This window comes from Alnus glutinosa, chromosome 9, assembly GCF_958979055.1.
Source record: "Alnus glutinosa chromosome 9, dhAlnGlut1.1, whole genome shotgun sequence".
In the NCBI taxonomy this organism is placed as follows: Eukaryota; Viridiplantae; Streptophyta; class Magnoliopsida; order Fagales; family Betulaceae; genus Alnus; species Alnus glutinosa.
The window spans coordinates 22,625,730-22,644,185 of record NC_084894.1 but is presented as its reverse complement, the minus strand read 5'-3'; the positions used below and the strand labels follow the sequence as shown (position 1 = coordinate 22,644,185).

Genomic DNA, 18,456 nt, shown 5'->3' with positions numbered 1-18,456 from the left:
AAACGTGCGTGCAAGAGTGAAGAGCTTAAATCCAGAAAACGATTTACAATTTTCAAAACCGTAAATCGTTTTCCAAAAATTAAAGAAGATTTTACGGTCAAACTAAAAATGATTCCCGTTGATCATTATTTTCGCTCTCACCAAACACTAAAAAATGCCGAAAACATTTTACGCCGAAACAAACGGAGGATTATACTCATGTTTTACACAACCCAAACCCTATACACAACATTTAGGGTTGCCAATTTTTTACACACCCACAAACTAAACTTGAACCCAACATGAAACTAGCGAATTGTGATTGAGAGGCCTGACCCATTTAATTAAATGAATCGGATTAAGATTGAAATATTCGTTTTATATTCATAACTCGACACAATCTAAATTATATACGAATACAAATTGTTACCTCTACATGTAATGCATGACAAATAAATGCGGCTCGAGCTCCATGATCTCTTTCTTCAAGTAGTAATTTTTCAAAATTTGTCCCCTTTTTTTTTGGGGCAATAGAGTTTCCTTCAAAATTTTGGCACTTTTTCTCACTATAGCCCCCGTCGGTATGGCAAGAGCTCCAAAATCTCTTGCCACATCGCTATTTTACTATATTAATGTGGCATTGTTAATTCACTATTGATTTTTTATTTGGACTTTTTAACAAAAGTTTTAAGGATGCATTGGTAATGACGCGTCAACATAGTAGGATAGTAGTGGAATAGTAGTGTAGTATATAGTATTACTCAAAAAAAAATGTTAAATATTACAAATATTTTATTACAAGTAATGTTACACACCACACAAATATTTTATAAATATTTGGTCAAATTGATACGTAAGGCAAAAGTCATATTAAAATGCCCATAAAAATAAAAATAAAAATAAATAAAGAAAAGAAAATATCACTATATATAACAAATTAATTTAAAAAGATGGAGACTTTTTTTAGGCCCGTGAGAATCTGAGATGCTAATTAATCTATCAGCTCGAGTCACTACCAGCTCCTTTGTACATCTGGGCAAGGAAAGGGTAACAAATACCCTCCAACTCCTTCATCCTATTGTCAAACTCATGTGCCTCCACCAGCTGGTTCCTTTCAAGCCAGTGGATGGTCTGCTCAATTGCATCTTCGGTCTCTGCCAAAGCATTCTTCACATCCCTGATTCTGTACCTCATGTAGTAAGCACAATTTTCCAATGCTCTCTTAGCCTCAACCTTCTTCCGATGCTCCCTATGGATGGCCTTCCCAGCCTTCTTCTCCTCAATTTTCTCCTTCTTATGCTCCTCATCCTGAGCCACGTACTGCTCAGCCTCTTGTCCCTCGTTCACAATCTTGGCAATGACCGGCTTGCATAATTTCTCCAGCTCGCTCATCTGGAACTCAAATTCATCTGCCTCAGCAAGTTGGTTCCCTTCCAGCCACTTAATAGTACCCTCAATTGCATCTACAATCTTCTTCATGATAGCAGATTGGACCTTGGCTGAAAACTTCTCATCTTTAAATGTGTTCCTCATGTTGTAAGCGTAGTTCTCTAGTCTATTCTTTGTCTCGCCCTTCATGTTATACTCCTCGTCCTCAGCCTTGTACTTCTTAGCCTCCTCCACTAACCTCTCCATCTCTTCCTTGGAGAGCCAGCCCGTATTGGTGATTGTAGTTTTGTTCTTATTTCCAGTGGTTTTATCCTCGGCAGAGACAACCAAAACACCGTTGGCATCAATGCCAAAGCACACATGGATTTGAGCAACTCCCTCAGGAGCAGGAGGAATATTGCCAGATAACTCCAACTTGCCCAGCAAGTTGTTGTCACCGGTTCTGCTACGTTCACCCTCATACACCTTAATCAGTACATCAGACTGGTTATCGATGTGGATTGAGAACACCTGCTCCTTCATGGTGGGAATGGTGGTGTTTCTAGGAATCAACACATTCATGACTTCTCCAGCAGTCTCCAAACCAAGCGAAAGAGGAGTGACATCCATCAATAACAAGCCCTGCACCTTCTCATTACCCTCACCGCTAAGGACTGCAGCGTGAACAGCAGCACCATAGGCAATCGCCTCGTCGGGGTTAATCCTTTTGCAGAGCTCCTTCCCATCGAAGAAGTCCTGCAACAATGTTAGAACCTTGGGGATCCTGGTAGACCCTCCAACCAGAACCACATCATGGACACTGCTTTTATCCATCTTAGCATCCCTCAAACACTTCTCGACAAGCCCTATACACTTCGAGAATAAATCCATGTTAAGCTCCTCAAACCTGGCTCGGGTGAGGTTTAACTGGAAGTCAATACCCTCGTACAAAGAATCAATCTCAATACTTACTCGAGTATTAGATGACAGAATCCTCTTAGCCCTTTCACAAGCAGTCCGCAACTTCCTAAGAGCCTTAACTCCAGTAATTTTCTTCTTATGCTTTGCTTTGAACTCTTGAACGAGATGCTTCACCATTCTATGGTCAAAATCTTCACCTCCCAAGTGGGTATCACCAGCTGTAGCTTTCACTTCGATGATGCCCTCTTCAATGGTGAGAACTGAGACATCCAACGTGCCACCACCAAGATCAAAGACGAGCACATTCTTCTCACCAGTACTACCATACTCCTTGTCAAGCGCATATGCTAAAGCAGCAGCACTTGGCTCATTGATTATACGCACCACATTTAGGCCCGCAATGACACCAGCATCCTTTGTGGCTTGACGTTGCAAGTGATTGAAACAAGCAGGGACAGAAATAACAGCATTCTTGATCTTTGAACCGCAATAAGCCTCTGCAATCTCTTTCATCTTTGCGAGAATCATTGAAGAGATTTCTTCAGCCAGAAACTGCTTTTCCTCGTACTTGTAGGTAACAACAATAATGGGCCTCCCATTAGTAGGGTCAGCAATCACCTTGAATGGCCACAATTTCATGTCATGTTGCACTGAGGCATCATTGAATCGCCTTCCAATCAAACGTTTAGAGTCTTCATATATACCACCGACATGAAAATCAACATGTAAACAAGTCATTACAATATCAAACATTCTTCGCTTCACAATAAGTACATTTTGTCATCAGAAAGGTCAACTTTTTATGCTACTTCGGGATTTACCCCTGCAACTTAAAACAATTTTCCTCTTCATTATCATGAAAGAAACCAAAACAACATTAAAAAAGAGAGAAAAAATTCCAAAATTTTCTCTTCATTATCATTGACTAAGCAAGCTAACAGAATTACAGAACCCATTGTATCAGAGATCCAGGAACTCACCAAAAACAGTGTTGGTAGGATTCATGGCTGCCTGGTCCATGGCCGCCTGACCGATCAAACGGTGAGTCTCATTGAAAGCTACAAAAGATGGTGTTTTTCGGTTCCCGAGATCATTGGGTATGATCTCCACCCGATTATGTTTCCAAACTGCCACGCAGGAGTAGCATGTTCCCAAATCGATCCCAATCGCTGGACCCTGGCCTTTCACAGGCATAGCTTACAAGAATTGACAGGAAAAAAAGGATAATATTGAAAAGCAGCGAAGAAATCTCTTGGAGAGAAAGATCAGAGACTACTCCGCAGTATGGTTTGGATAACTTTTAGTATATATATAGTAATTAATCGAGGAGTTCCATTTATACAAAGCTCCGAGTTTGGACATTTATGCCAAGAAGGTAGACTTTGTTCGCAAGTCTTCAGGCTTGTTTGTCTGATTGACTACGTGAGTTGAAATATTTGTTGCCTGGTTGTTCATAATCACCTCAAAGGCTCAAATTATAGTTACAATCTATATACCTTTTTTATCCGAATGATTGAGAAATATTAGGTATGGTATAAATAATTTGTGATTAAAATAATTTAATTAAGAAATTATATATATAAAGATATGGATCAATTGCATCAGATAATAAGAATGTACAATTATATATATATAGTACATTAGAATATTGCTCTATTACTGATGTTTTTTATTCTAATAAACAATTATAAAAATGAAATTGATAACCTTGATCTTAGTGATTTGAATTGGACCAAAAAAAAAAAGTGTTAGATTATTATTTAAATTGCTAAAAATAATATTCTATTAAAATGCTTTTTAATAAATTGAACAAGAATTTGACTTGGATGTTGTAAAAAAAATATTACAGTACATTTCTTGTAATTTTTTTTAACTATCTAGATTTAATTAAATTTTTTTTTTTTTTTCATAAAAGAGATAGTAAGAATAAATGTAGATCGTTAAAAACATTACACAAAATATGTTGTACGTTTTTTTTTTGTTTTTTTATTATTATTATTATTTTCAGCAATTAAGTCAAACTTATTGAATAATAGCATATGAGTGGTGGTCTACGTATGTGCATGTGAAAGAGTTTTCGGTGGTTGGATTTATGACACTCTGGAATCCTAATTAAAAAATTATTTATATGCTTATGTAAATCTATTCTATATAATAAATTACAACTTGAGACACAACTTGGGACTATATATGTACCTAGCTATTATTTAAATTGGTTGACAAATTTGTACAATAATTTGTGGGAAAGCTTAATTAAGGAGAATTTAAATTTATAGTGGACCTTGGATCTTGAAATTAAATCATCAAATTGAAATCTTAAAGTCGTGAGTAATGTTAGAAGTCTCTTTTGCGTCCCTTCAAAAATGAGGTGACTTTTAAAATCGATAACTATTGGGCTTATGATTGATTATTATTGAATTTTGATCAAATGATGATTTTAAAAGCCACCTCATTTTTTAAAGGAAATATAAGAGTAATACATAAGAGATTCCTAAAATTACTTAAAAAAGAAAAAAAAAAAAGAAAAAAAAAAAGCACGAAACACATGCAGTGATAATTAATATAATTTTCGTAATATTTTAAGACTTCCACTAAATTTAGATGTCCTATTTTTTATTTGGATATCTCAAGATATATATTCATTTTTCAAAATGGAAGTAATTACTTCTTCAATTTCCTATGTCATTCTTATTTAAGAAAATTCTTATTAAAAGCCGTAATACCTCTAAAATAAAGGATAATGCCTAGTGATGATGCTTCATTTCGCACGGCGGACTGGTTGACAGGCAACCTACAAAACACAGAGAAAAAGTCACTATAAACCATCGCCCCTGAAGGATCGGGCTCTCTTCTATGCTGATTGTTCCCTAGAATAAGCATGCCTATGAACCTCAATCCCAACAATTTGGTGTCTAATAAAATTCTTCATTGATTACCATTCAACAAAGTACGACGTCGTAATATATATAGTTGCCCATGGCCTACTTATTCATAGGTAAAAGAAAATTATAAGGAGAGATAATAAAGTGATCATTTGTAACAACCAGCTGATTACGCAAGAGTCGTAGTTCACGAAAACTAGACAGGCATGAGAAGTGTTAGAACAGTTTTTGGTTGATGACCGGACAGCTCCAAATTCGGTCACACACGAACTAGTCCTTGCAAGAAAGTAGAAAATTAGGCAAAGAGCTCGGAGAGATGTGCCGGCGGGGAATAGCTTCGATACGATACCTAAGTCGAATACAACTCAAAGACGGAAGATGGCAAAGACTTGGAGAGAAAGTTTCTAGACTTAGGGCTGAAATGAAATTACTATTCCAAAAAATATATTTATTCTTTTATTTGGTTGTGACATATTCTTAGGAATAACTATTCAATGGAAATAACTATTTCTTTACGAAAAATAATAGCTATTCCTAAATATAAAAAATAAATTAATAAATAAAAGAGAGAAATAACTATTTCTAAGGGAATTGACAACATTTTCAAAAAAAAAAAAAAACCATATTTTAATTTAATTTCTTTCGAAAACCATTTTTTTAAAAAAATAAAAAATAAAAAATAAAAATTAAGAAACATATATGTCGATTCTTTGAGTGTCTAAGACCACCCCCGATACTTATCAGGGTCACCGCAACCACCCCCATGCTTGTCGAGGGTGGTCTTGGCCACCCCCGATGGCACCCAGGGTAGTGCGACTACCCCAGGGTTTGTTGTGGGCAGTTGGCCGGCTACAGATTTGAGTTTTAAAAAAAAAAAAGAAATCATGTAAATTTTTTTAGTAATTTTGGTTCAATTTCAATTATAGTATGTGTGTTATCACTAAACTAAAGAATAAGAATAATTATTCATTTCATCCTTCTTCATTCCCATTAATAAATATTTATTTCTTTAATGGAATACTCGGTCTACATACCAAATGAACTAGAGAAAATTGACATGAATTTCTCATATCTTAGCTAAGTATTCTTTATATCGGAGCTTTGCAGTGGTTGTAGCCATGATGACTAATTCCTCCTATCTAGGCCTTTTGACTATGAGGAGTAGGTATGGCCGGACAACACGTGTCATCAGGTTATGGTGTCTACATTTCTAGAATTATAAGATTGATGGGGTATAAGCCATGTTCGAGTAAGGGAAATAAATAGACAGGGGACGAACAACCGTCCCCTGTCTATGATTTCCCGTTCGAGTAATATAGAGTACCAAGTGCGTTGTTGTCATATTTTGGAATGGTAAGAAAGAAGGAAATAATCTAAAAATCTCCTTTTTAGTGTCGGTTCAATCAATCAGTGACAGAATTTCATAAGTTGAGCTAGTGAGGGTGTTTGGTGGCGATCGTGGCCGGCGCTTGAGTGCAACCCACCACAATCGGTCGTGAGCCTTAGTAATGAAGATGAGCGGCGATCCCTGTCGAAGGAACCATCTTTAATGCCCTGTCAAATTCCACATCTATGATATGTACCGGATGTCTCCATAAGCAAAAGAACTGTGTGTAATATATTATTCCTTTTTGGTTGTGGCCTTTATATCACATTTACGGTATTTACTATGTTTATTATTTTTTCAATAAACATATACGGCATTATGGATATTTCCATTAATTTAGATTACCGTAAATATGGAATCGGTATTATGGTTATTTCTATTAATTTAGATTACCGTAAATATGGAATTGGTTAATTGATTTTAAAATCAATTAACGATATTGTTTCCTTGATGGATGGAAACAAATACGGTATTTACCATTTTGAGGGTCCCTAACCTAGCCTATAAATAGAGTGCCTGTGTACACCATCAGTACAGCCATCAAGCAATAGGCATAGGTTAGAAGATCCCTCAAATAATCTTTCTTGTTCTTCAGATGGATCGTGGAGACGCTTGAGCAAATATGGCTAGAGATGGATCGTGGAGACGCTTGAGCAAACATGGCTAGAGGTAAGCCTGAATCCTGTTTATTCGGTTTCCGCTGCGCATGTTAGATTAAATAATATGTTGATTATTTCTAACATGTGGTATCAGAGCCAGCCTCTATGCTATTTTGCTTAGCATATAATTTTACTATGTGTTATCAATATTGAATCAAGTATTTTTATTTGTTATCAATATTGAATCAAGTATATTCTATTTGGTATTGTTCACTTCTATTTGTCAATATTGTTTGAGCAATATTTCGTCTTTTGTGACATGATAGAAACGCATTAGCGATTATTTTGTGAATATTTGTTGTTCACGTACTGTTTGTGAAAACCCATAAATTTGATAAAACTATTTTTTGTTTTATCACTATTCTGTGTATTATGATATACTGCCTAATTTTGAGTTGTTGTAATTTTGATATGGGTATTTTCATAAAGGGGTGGCGGCTAGGGTTCCATTTTTTAAGGTTTTCAACCCATCTGGAACATTACGGGTCGGGTTGGTTGGTGACTGGGTAGGGTTTCGACCCATTAAAGTTTCTGGGTTGGATATATTTTTCGGGTAGGGTTTTTTTTTAAAACCCATGCAGTTTTTAGGCCATTTAAGTGGGCTGACCTAGTTTGGGCCAGCACTATACATAGACCCAGAGGCCTGACCCGATTAAGTGGGTTGACCTAATTGCCAAATACAGTAGCCCATTTGGAGTCTTGTGACCCAGAAGCCCAACCCAATATACTAGCCCATTACAGTAGCATTTAAATAAAAAATAAAAGATTTAGCTCATATGGGGTTCGAACTTGGGACCTTCTTGTCCATAAAGTGACAAGCTTCAAACCATTGAGCTAAGCCTAGTTTTATGCTTTCACATTAAGGTTTTATTCCCTTTATTATTTACAGTACTGTGTATTAAAATTATTGTTTATTTAATACATGAATTAAGGAATATATATTTTAAATTTATATTGTTTAAATATAAATTGTTTGATGCCTAGACCTAAGAATAATTAACAATACCATATATACTGGTGTGTTTACAGTAATATCTAAGAATGCAATGTCGGGGAAAGTTCTGGCAAGGAAAGTCTTGGGATTTAAGTGTGTCCGGTGTGACCCCCCTCACTTTCCTGGGAGCTCACCTGCTTGCACCTTGGAAAATGCTGTTTACCCCATTTAAGTATTGGTTTGTTATATTCCTAAGGCCATTAAGGGGGCATCTATAAAGTTGTTAGATGTTAATGAAGTAGCAATTATCATGATAATTTTGGGAGAGCCACAGCATCCCAATTTTGAATGACAATTGCATCAAGATTACACACACGTAATTATCATAATAATTATGGGAGAGCCAAAGCATCCCATTTTTGTATGATAATTACATCAGGATCACACGCATGAACCTCATAAAGATTTATTAGATGTTCATGAATTACAGCGTGATTATTATGATTTTGGGAGAGGCAAAGCATCCTAATTTTGTAATAATTGCATAAGGATCGTACACATGAACTTCATATAGAAAAATTAACATCGTATTGTAATTAACTCATAAATTTAATTACCTATCCCCAAAGGGAAGTTTTTATTTTTATGACTTAATTAGAATGAGATAACAAATTTAGTATTAAAAGTAAAATTTCTTTCGGTTGCCCAAAGGTACGAAGAATTTTATTTATTAATATTTAAATTTATTAGTCTTATCAATAAAGAGTAAATTTCATGCGTGATGCAACCTTTGCCCAAAGGTAGGTTGAAATTTACTATTTAAATTGGCATTGGCTAATTTAAAATAAAGTTACTTCATAGCATTAAAGTTTTTATTTTAATTTTGGGTTATTGCAGCTATTCCTGTTACTCTACCTTTTGGTGGTTTTATATTCCAATACATTATGATAATATTTTTCTGACTGGAAAAATGATTGATATGCTTTTTCATTTGGGGTGTTAAAAATTTTGGTACTCCGTGTGGACAAACCACCTACTCCCGCGGAATTAAGTACGTCACGTGAGATTATTAAGCATGAACGGTGGGAGTGATTTAATCACTTAAGTTAGATGTTCATGAAATCTCATGTCACTAAAGTCATCAGGGATTTATTCCTGAATGTTTTAGAGCCAAAGTTTTATAAAGGTTGTTTATGAACATTTAGTAAGTTCAAACAAAACTTGGCCAGCACCCTAATAGAAAAAGCTTTAAAGACAAACCTTTTACAGTTTCTGAAGTGTTTATAATCCCATTATGGGAATGAAGGATATTATAGATTAGCTTAAGTCCCTAAAGATTGAGATTTTTGAGTCATTGTTGGTCTATTTCAATTTTTTGAATTCTCTCTTCTAAGTGTAGAATTTTATCTTGTAACACACGTAAGGATAAATGGTTAGTAAATAAACTTCTAACCATGTGTGTTCAAGGATATGAGAGAATTTATAAAGTGTTCACATGATTATTCATGTCAAAGGAAGGACCAATAAATGCAATCATGTCCAACACTTAAAGCATGAGAATAAGGTGCCAATAAAGTATTATGGCAATCAAGATACATATTTCTCATGAAATAAGAAAAATTAAGGGCATATAAAGAAAGATTGCATGAATTATAAGAAATGACTTAAAATAAAGATAATCTCCATATCTAGTATGTCGTGAATCTCTGTTAGTGACTCAATCAAATATATTGTGGATTGATTATGGTTTAACAATCCACATTGTCAACACAAATACAGAGTCCTTTTTAAAATGGATAACACGTGTTTATAATTTGAGCTTGTTGGGATCTATAGGTTAATTTTAAAATTCAGTTATAATTTTGACCTCAAAAAATGATTTATATTCCATAATCTTTTTGAAATCTATTTTCTAGTTTGGCTTATTAAAAATTTCAATTTTATTTTAAACTTGAAATTTTTCTTATGTTTTGGTGGAATATTGGTTGGGGTTCATTTAAAGTCTATTTAAAATTGACCTACGTCCCAATTTTTGAAACAAAATTATTTGTTTATTTCTGCATAGTGATGTTGACGTAAAGTAGAGTCTTTAAGAATTTAAAAATGCTCTTGTTATGGCTTTGGAGATTGAAATATATCTCCATACAGAAAATAAAAGTCGGTGATTTACTGACTTTGGTACTTGTGTGGATTGCATAAGGGAAAGCATACCAACAAGACCATTAGAGGTGCCAAAGAGAGCCTTTTAAAATTCTTGAGATCATGTACATTGAAATATGTTAACCTTTCCATACTCATTGCCTAAATGGTCAGAGATATTTTTATCTCTTTCAGTGATGACCATATAAAGTTTATGTATGTCTATCTTCTAAATATTAAAGCTGGGGTATTGAATGCTTTCAATATCTATAAGGAAGAAGAAGAGAAACAATATGAAGATCATAAGATCTAATATAGGCATAGAGTATTAAGGTAGGTACACACAAAGGGAAATGATTAGTAATACTAATCTGCTATTACCCTTATAGAGTAAAGCTTTGAAGACCATTGTGTATGTGTTAAACAGTATTCCATCTAAGGTTGTCCATAAGACACCTTTTAAAGTATGAAATAGATGGAAGCTTAGTTTAAATTATTTACACATATGGGGTTGCCTTGCTAAAGAGAGGATTTATAATCCTCGCCTAAGGAAATTAGATTCAAGGACAACCAACGGATCTTTTATAAGCTATCTAGTAAACTTTAAAGGGTTTTAATGTTTTATTATCCTTCGTATAATCTTAGAGTTGTTGATTGTAAAATTTCTAGAGGATGCAGAACCTAGTGGGAGTGCTCATTCACATAAATTGGAATTTGAGGAAGCATTAGAATTGGCCAAGTCTCCTCCTCATAGAGGATGATTGATTGTATTCAGGAAAAATCAAATTGATTATCCTGAGCCACAATCATTTCTAGAACAACCAACTCATACAGAATAGGTTCAAAAGTCTATTCTCCCATTGCAAAATGCAGAGGAAGTAGAATTAAGAAAATCCTATAGAATAAGGAGATCAACAATTCTTAGTGATCATGTTGTATATCTCCCAGAGTCTGATGTTGACATTGGACATAAAGATGATCCAAATTTGTTTTCATATGCTATGAGTGGAGAAAACTCCACATTGAGATTCAGTGCCATGAAGTGAGAGTTAAGTCCATGGCTGAAGGGTCGAGCTAGACTCGTAGCCAATGGTTTTACTCATAAGGAAGGCATTGATTATCGTGAAACATTCTCTCCAGTGTCTAAGGATGGTTCATCAAGATGATCATAGCATTAGTAGCTCATTTTTGATCTAGAGCTACATCAAGTGGATGCGAAAACGACTTTCTGAATGGGGATCTTAAAGACGAGGTTTACATGAAACAATCAAAAGGTTTTATAAATAACAGTCAGAAAGCTTGCAAATTAAAGAATTCTATTTATGGGTTGTGATAGATCTCTCAATGGTAAGATACTTTTTACAAGGTTATTGTTTATAGAAAACCTTGTTGATTAGTATATATACCTTAAGGTCAGTGGGAGTACAGTAATCTTTCTAATCCTATATTTGCAAGTGGTGATTTAGGTTTGCTACATAAAGTTCACAAAACTTTGAAATGAAGGATTTGGGTGAAACCTCTTATGTCTTTTGACATAGAGATTCACAGAGACATAAAGAATATTAACATTGTCTCGGAAGGCCTACATTGAAAAAAGTTTTAGAAAAAATTTAGAATGAAGGATTTGCACCTTCAGTAGCAATTAAGAGGGACTAATTAAATACAGATTAATGTCCCAAAAGGTATTGGAATAAGGGCAGATGAAAAGTTTTAAGCGTCTGCATTATACATAACCATATGACTGACAATAAGTATATTGAGTCAATAAAGTGCTGCAAATAAAGCCTTGCGGTATATGCAAGGAATCAAGAAGAACAACTTAACCTAAGGATACACTTTCCATTTGAAGGTGGTTAGTTGTTTAGATTTGAGTTTGCTGATTGTGTAGATAGTAGAAAGTCTACTCTAAGGTATATATCTTTTTATTGAAGGATAAATCCTAGAGATGCAGTTTGCAGACTATAGTTGCTACGTCTACCAAGAAAGCTAAAAGTCTAGCGTGCTATGAATTTGGTACACAGGCATGATGGTTGAGACATTTGTTGAAAGTCTCAATCTTGTCGATTTTACAGTTAGACCATAAAGATACTCTGCGGTAATTCTACTATAATCTTCTTTTATAAGAATAAAGAGTAGAAGCAGAAGTAAATCGACATTAAGTATCTCAGTACGAGCGATAACATTAAGAGACATAAAGGGTCTATTGAGCATATAAGTACTGAATTAATGATTGCGGATCCCATGACTTAAAGTTTACCGGTAAAGAAAGAATAAAGTCATGCGGAATATATGAGACTCATTAATTCATTTTCGCTTGGTTTGTCTCTTTTTGGTCTATAGACATAAAGTTATTGTAATAAAGATTTTTTGTGCACATTTGTTATTTTATCCATGAGGATAAATAAAGTTGGACCCGAATGACTTATAGGAAGTTCATTCATAAAGCTTGATTATCCATAAGGTACTCATGTAAGGAGTGTTTTACATCGTGATACATGGAAGGGACGACCTAATTTTATAATGGTTTTACCGCCATGATTCGTGTGAAACATTTCTTAACTGAGTTGGAGGATTCCATAAAAGATTGGCCAAAACTAAAGAACCTAATACCATATGGTCATGTGTTATAAAGTCCAAGTGGGAGAATGTAATATATTATTCCTTTTTGGTTGTGGCCTTTATATCACATTTACGGTATTTACTATGTTTATTATTTTTTCAATAAACATATACGGCATTATGGATATTTCCATTAATTTAGATTACCGTAAATATGGAATCGGTATTATGGTTATTTCTATTAATTTAGATTACCGTAAATATGGAATTGGTTAATTGATTTTAAAATCAATTAACAATATTGTTTCCTTGATGGAAGGAAACAAATACGGTATTTACCATTTTGAGGGTCCCTAACCTAGCCTATAAATAGAGTGCCTGTGTACACCATCAGTACAGCCATCAAGCAATAGGCATAGGTTAGAAGATCCCTCAAATAATCTTTCTTGTTCTTCAGATGGATCGTGGAGACGCTTGAGCAAATATGGCTAGAGATGGATCGTGGAGACGCTTGAGCAAACATGGCTAGAGGTAAGCCTGAATCCTGTTTATTCGGTTTCCGCTGCGCATGTTAGATTAAATAATATGTTGATTATTTCTAACACTGTGGAAAAGCTTGGAGAAAAAGTACCAAATCCTATTTCGTGTTGTGGTTAACAGTAGTGAGAGCTCATTTCTCTAAAAAATTAAGCTCACTTCTAGCATCCTCTACCTTTCTCTAACCGACCATTGTAGTATCCACAAATGCAGTGTGACTGCCATTTGACAATGAAATCACGTATTCAATAGTTAGGAGAGAATTCCAAATCTATATGCTAATGACGGAGTACAGAGTATGTTGGAAAATATATAAGGAAATATAGTGAAAATATGAAGGCAAGTTACCTACCCCAACAGCGTACAAGGGGAGCCAACCAATTTTTCAAAGTTGAGGGGGGTGGTTTGGTCTTTCTTGATAATAGTTTAAAACTGCATTTTTTTTTTTATTAAAATAAGCATTATCATACTATGTTTTATTTTAATTCTTACATTTTAGATTCAATTAAAGAAAAGTATTGAATTATTAATATTGAGCATAAAAAATATTTTAATGTAGGAAATTGCTTTGTTTGAACTTTTTCATAATCATCTAGCCAAGCCTAATAAAGAAGTGGACTAAAAAGAGAAGTCAAACTAAGAAAACCAAACCAAGCAAATAAATGAAAGACAAAGCAAAAGGAAGAAGGAAAAAAAGGAGAGAGCGGGTGGAGGACCAAGGAAATAGGAAAGAAATTCGTGGGGCTCACTTAAAAAAAAAAAAAAAAAAGAAAGAAAGAAAAAAATAAATAAAAGAAGTGAAGTCCAACCTTGAATAGGTGGTATATGAAGAAATAAAAGAAGTACTAAGGTTTTTCTGGACCCTATATTAAAGGGGTTGCAGAGGAGAGAAAAAAAAAAAAAAAAAAAAAAACAAACAAAAAAGGCAAGCCACCGCAGAGAGAGAAAAAAATAAAGAGAGGAGAAGAAAGAAGAACAGAGGGCTTTTGTACAGGAGATCCATAATATTCAAGTTCTTTCTTTTTTATGTCTTTTCATTTATACTTCGTTATGTATTTTAATATTATGAGTGGCTAAATCTATAACTAAGGCTAACGGTGAAGCCTAGTAATTTTTATATGTTTTTTAGACCATTTTATTTGCTGTTCTTCATAGATTAATGATTGAATATTGGGAATGAATTTTATTTGGAAATAATTTCATGTGACAAATTTATTTTGATTCATTATGATTTTTGTTTATACCAAATGCTTATTTTGTTTGATTTATTATGATTCGAAAATATATTGAATACTTAATTTATTGTAACTTGTTATTAAAATCAAATTTTTATCAACCAGGTTTATTCTATATATTTTTTTTTTCTAGCGCTTAATTGTTTTCTCTTCCGATTAGAAGAGTTGATTCTCTACCTAGTTGAAAAAAAGAAAGAAAATATGTCTCAAGAATATGTAATAAATTACTGGGTGAATCCCTGTAGCCTTTGTGTTTTTCATTAACTTCCCCAAATCTCACTTTTATTAATTTCATTTAATTAATTTAATTTTAGTTTACCATCTTTCAATTGCTCCACTTTTTAATGGAAAAACAACTCAATTTACTTTTCTATAAGATAATAGAAATTTTACTTAGTATCTACTATTCTATGTGAATCGACCTCGTACTTACCGAGAAGTTATTACTTGTGAAAGCTTGCACTTGGGTTTATACCCTTTTTGGTACAATATTCCTCAAAAAGTACTTTTAGTGCTCGTTTGGGGTTGCTTATTTGCAAAAATAAGCTGCGATTTTAAAGAAAATTGCAAAACGTGAGGCGCTTGAGAATTGTGATTTAAAATCGCATTTTTTTAAAAATCGTGAAAAAAAAAAAAACCACGATTTCTAGCGGCAGGATAGGAGGTGCTTAATTGAAAAAGCGCAAATTTAAATGAAAATCACGATTTCGCATAGTAAGCAAGAAAGAAAAATATTACAAGAATACCCACCTAAAATATGTCAAAATCCTTGGTTTTCCTTCTTTTTTTTTTTTCTTTTTTTTTTTTTTTCTTCTCTATGCGTCTCTTCTCTTTCTCACTAGCGTTGGACTGCTCTTGACTGTTCTTGCACTTTCGTTGATACTGCTCTTGCAAACTCTCTAGAGTTTCTACTTTTGCAAAGTTGCACTTTTTTGCCTATTTGTGTGGTTTTGTATGAATAAATGAAAAGGCTTTGATAAACCAGTGCACAGAGGGAAAGAAGGATAGAGAAGGGTAGTCCATGAAAGAAAAGAGCAGATGTGCGTATATGCGTATATGTTGAAAAATTACAGGTAAAAGGGCAGATGAAATTACTTTGATATACGTGTAATGTTCTGCAAAAGTTGAAACTTGAATAGACAGATTTTCTGTGAACGTTGGACACATATTTTACTGTCTTAATTTAAATTTGCAAACATAACTGCAGTGCACAGTGATCAATCACTGAGCACTGCGATGCACAGTGATAGATTATTGTTCAGTAAACAGTGAACGTGCACAATGATCAATGCGAGTGAACAGTGACTAAAAGGATTTTTTTTTTCCTATTTTAAAAAGAAATGAAGAAAAGGGTAGATTTTATTGCCAAACGCTACAAACAAAGCATAGAAAACTTTTCAAATGAATTTCAAAAATTTTGCTCCTCCGTAGCACTGCTCCTCCTCTTTGTTAGATTATGTTTAAGATTGCCTCGAAAATAGAGTTTTTTAAAGTTAAAATGAGTTTTTTTTTTTTTTTTTTTTTTAACATCATCCTCAACTGCTTTTGTCATGCTCTTTCCCTTAGATGAATCCGACTTCTATGCGGTAGTTTAAAACTACCGCATGGGTGCTGTAGTGGAAAACGGTACCGTTTCCCACTTAAAAAAATTTGTAAATTTTTTAATAAATTTAAAAATTATAAAAATATAAAATATAAAAACCTAAAAAAACTAAAGGGGTGGCCGGCCACCCCATTATTGACCAAGGGGGTGGCTCCCTTGGCCGATCTGGGGTGGACAAACCACCCCAGTCGGCTTTGGGGGTGGTCCGGCCACTCCCAAAAGGCCAAAAAACAAAACAAAAAAAAAGTTAAGGGTTTGGGGGGTGGCCGGACCACCCCCAAGGGCCTGAGGGTGGTTTCGACCACCCCATACGGCCGATTTGGGGGTGGCTCAAGGCCTTTGGGGGTGATCCGGCCACCCCCAAAATCCAAACTTTTTTTTTTTTTTTTGGTTTCTAGGCCTTTTAGGGGTGGCCGAACCACCCCCAAGGGCCTGAGGGTGGTTTCGACCACCCCATACGGCCGATCCAAAGGTGGCCGAGCCACCCCCAAAACCCAAACTTTTTTTTTTTTTTGTTTTTGGTTTCTAAGCCTTTTAGGGGTGGCCGGACCACCCCCAAGGGCCTGGGGGTGGTTTCGACCACCCCATACGGCCGATCTGGGGGTGGCTCGGCCACCCCCAAACCCTTAACCTTTTTTTGTTTTTTGGCTTTTTGGGGGTGGCCGGACCACCCCCAAAGTCGACTAGGGTGGACGATCCACCCCAGATCGGCCAAGGGGGTGGCTCCAACCACCTCTTTGGCCAATAATGGGGTGGCCGGCCACCCCTTTAGTTTTTTTAGGTTTTTATAATTTTTGTTTTTAATTATTATTATTTTTATAATTTTTAAATTTAAAAAAATTTGGCAAGTATTTTTTAATGTGCCAAATACTCAATTGATAGAAAAATCACTTTTTAATCAATATTACATTTTTAAAATCACACTTATTGAAATTGCTACTTTTTAAAATCGTACTTATTAAAACCGCAATCCCAAACGCACTCTTAGAGGGAGATCAAATATCCTTTTAGCATTATTCTATGATGGTGAGAAACCTCGAAAGCCTTCAAAGGGAGGTCGAGCAACTCCACAAGGTTGAGAGGGTGGTCGGCCACCCCTTCAACCTTCAAGCGATGGTCGGCAACTCCCAAAAGTTTTTAGTGCGGTCAAACACTCACTTGGCCTTGGGGAGTGGCTAAGCAATCTTCTAAAAGGTGGTTAACCACTTTCGACCCTTAAATTTTCAATTGTTAATTTTTAATTTTTTAATTTTGTTATTTTTTTTTTCTCTAAAATAAGCTTATAATTTGAATATTTCAAGTCCAGAAGATGCACATGTAAGTCACATAAACTATTTTTTTGTCTGTTTTTGGCATTTCAAATATCAAATATGTAAGTCTACGTCACGCGTGTACTATTTTTGTTCCATTTTGTTGGGTTTTTATATTGGCAAAATATACTTTATATAGAATATTTTTCTTTTTATTATTATTTTTCCACTCTTATTTTTTTATTCTATCAATCTTTTATCTCATTATTTGTCATTCTGCAGTTTATCTCTTTTCGTAAAAGTTATATATATATATATATATATATATATATATATATATATATATATATATATATATATATATATATATATATATATATATATATATATATATATATATATATTATCAAAGCAATTGTTCCAAGTTTCGATCACTTATGGTCAGGTACCAAGGTTTAAATTTATTGTTTTAATATAGAGCTTTTCAATATTTTTATACTTAATATAAAAAATTTATATTAATATACTAAAATTATATGGACCTCAAATAAACATTTCGTCGTAGATTCCAGATAATATTAAGTGGGTCGTTTGTCCTTCAATATATAATATGCTTAATGACGCCGGAACAGAATAACGATTATTCTGTAGGCTAATCAACAAGTAATTTGCGAGGAAGAAACAAGAAAATCACCCAAAAACAGAGAGAAAACTCTGAATTTTGATAATTAATCAATAATAATAATCTGTTGAAAAACGTCCACAAGCCGGACTTAAATAGCTGAAAATTAGGTCTTTAGAAGAATTTTGCCAAAAATAGCAAAATCCCGAAAAGCCTAATAAATCTTGTAAGACTTGAAATAAATACAAATAAGCATATTATGGAAATACTTTGTACCAAAGAATATCTCCAAATTAATGGAAAATACTTGGTGCCAAAGAATGGCCATATTTTAGGGAAAAAAATAATAACTATAATATTACTTGACGACAACGAAAATAT

General features: G+C 34.2%; 1 protein-coding gene across 1 annotated transcript; it reads right to left on the bottom strand.

Moving 5' to 3' along the window:
• Positions 1-736: 736 nt before the first annotated feature.
• LOC133877321 (heat shock cognate 70 kDa protein 2-like) lies at positions 737-3,715 on the bottom strand. Its single transcript, XM_062315577.1, has 2 exons — positions 3,249-3,715; positions 737-2,960 (listed from the first exon to the last, which is right to left on the bottom strand). Exons 1-2 carry the CDS (start codon positions 3,460-3,462, stop codon positions 979-981), a joined length of 2,196 nt encoding a protein of 731 aa, XP_062171561.1. The 5' UTR covers positions 3,463-3,715; the 3' UTR covers positions 737-978.
• Between the last annotated feature and the right edge of the window lie 14,741 nt (positions 3,716-18,456).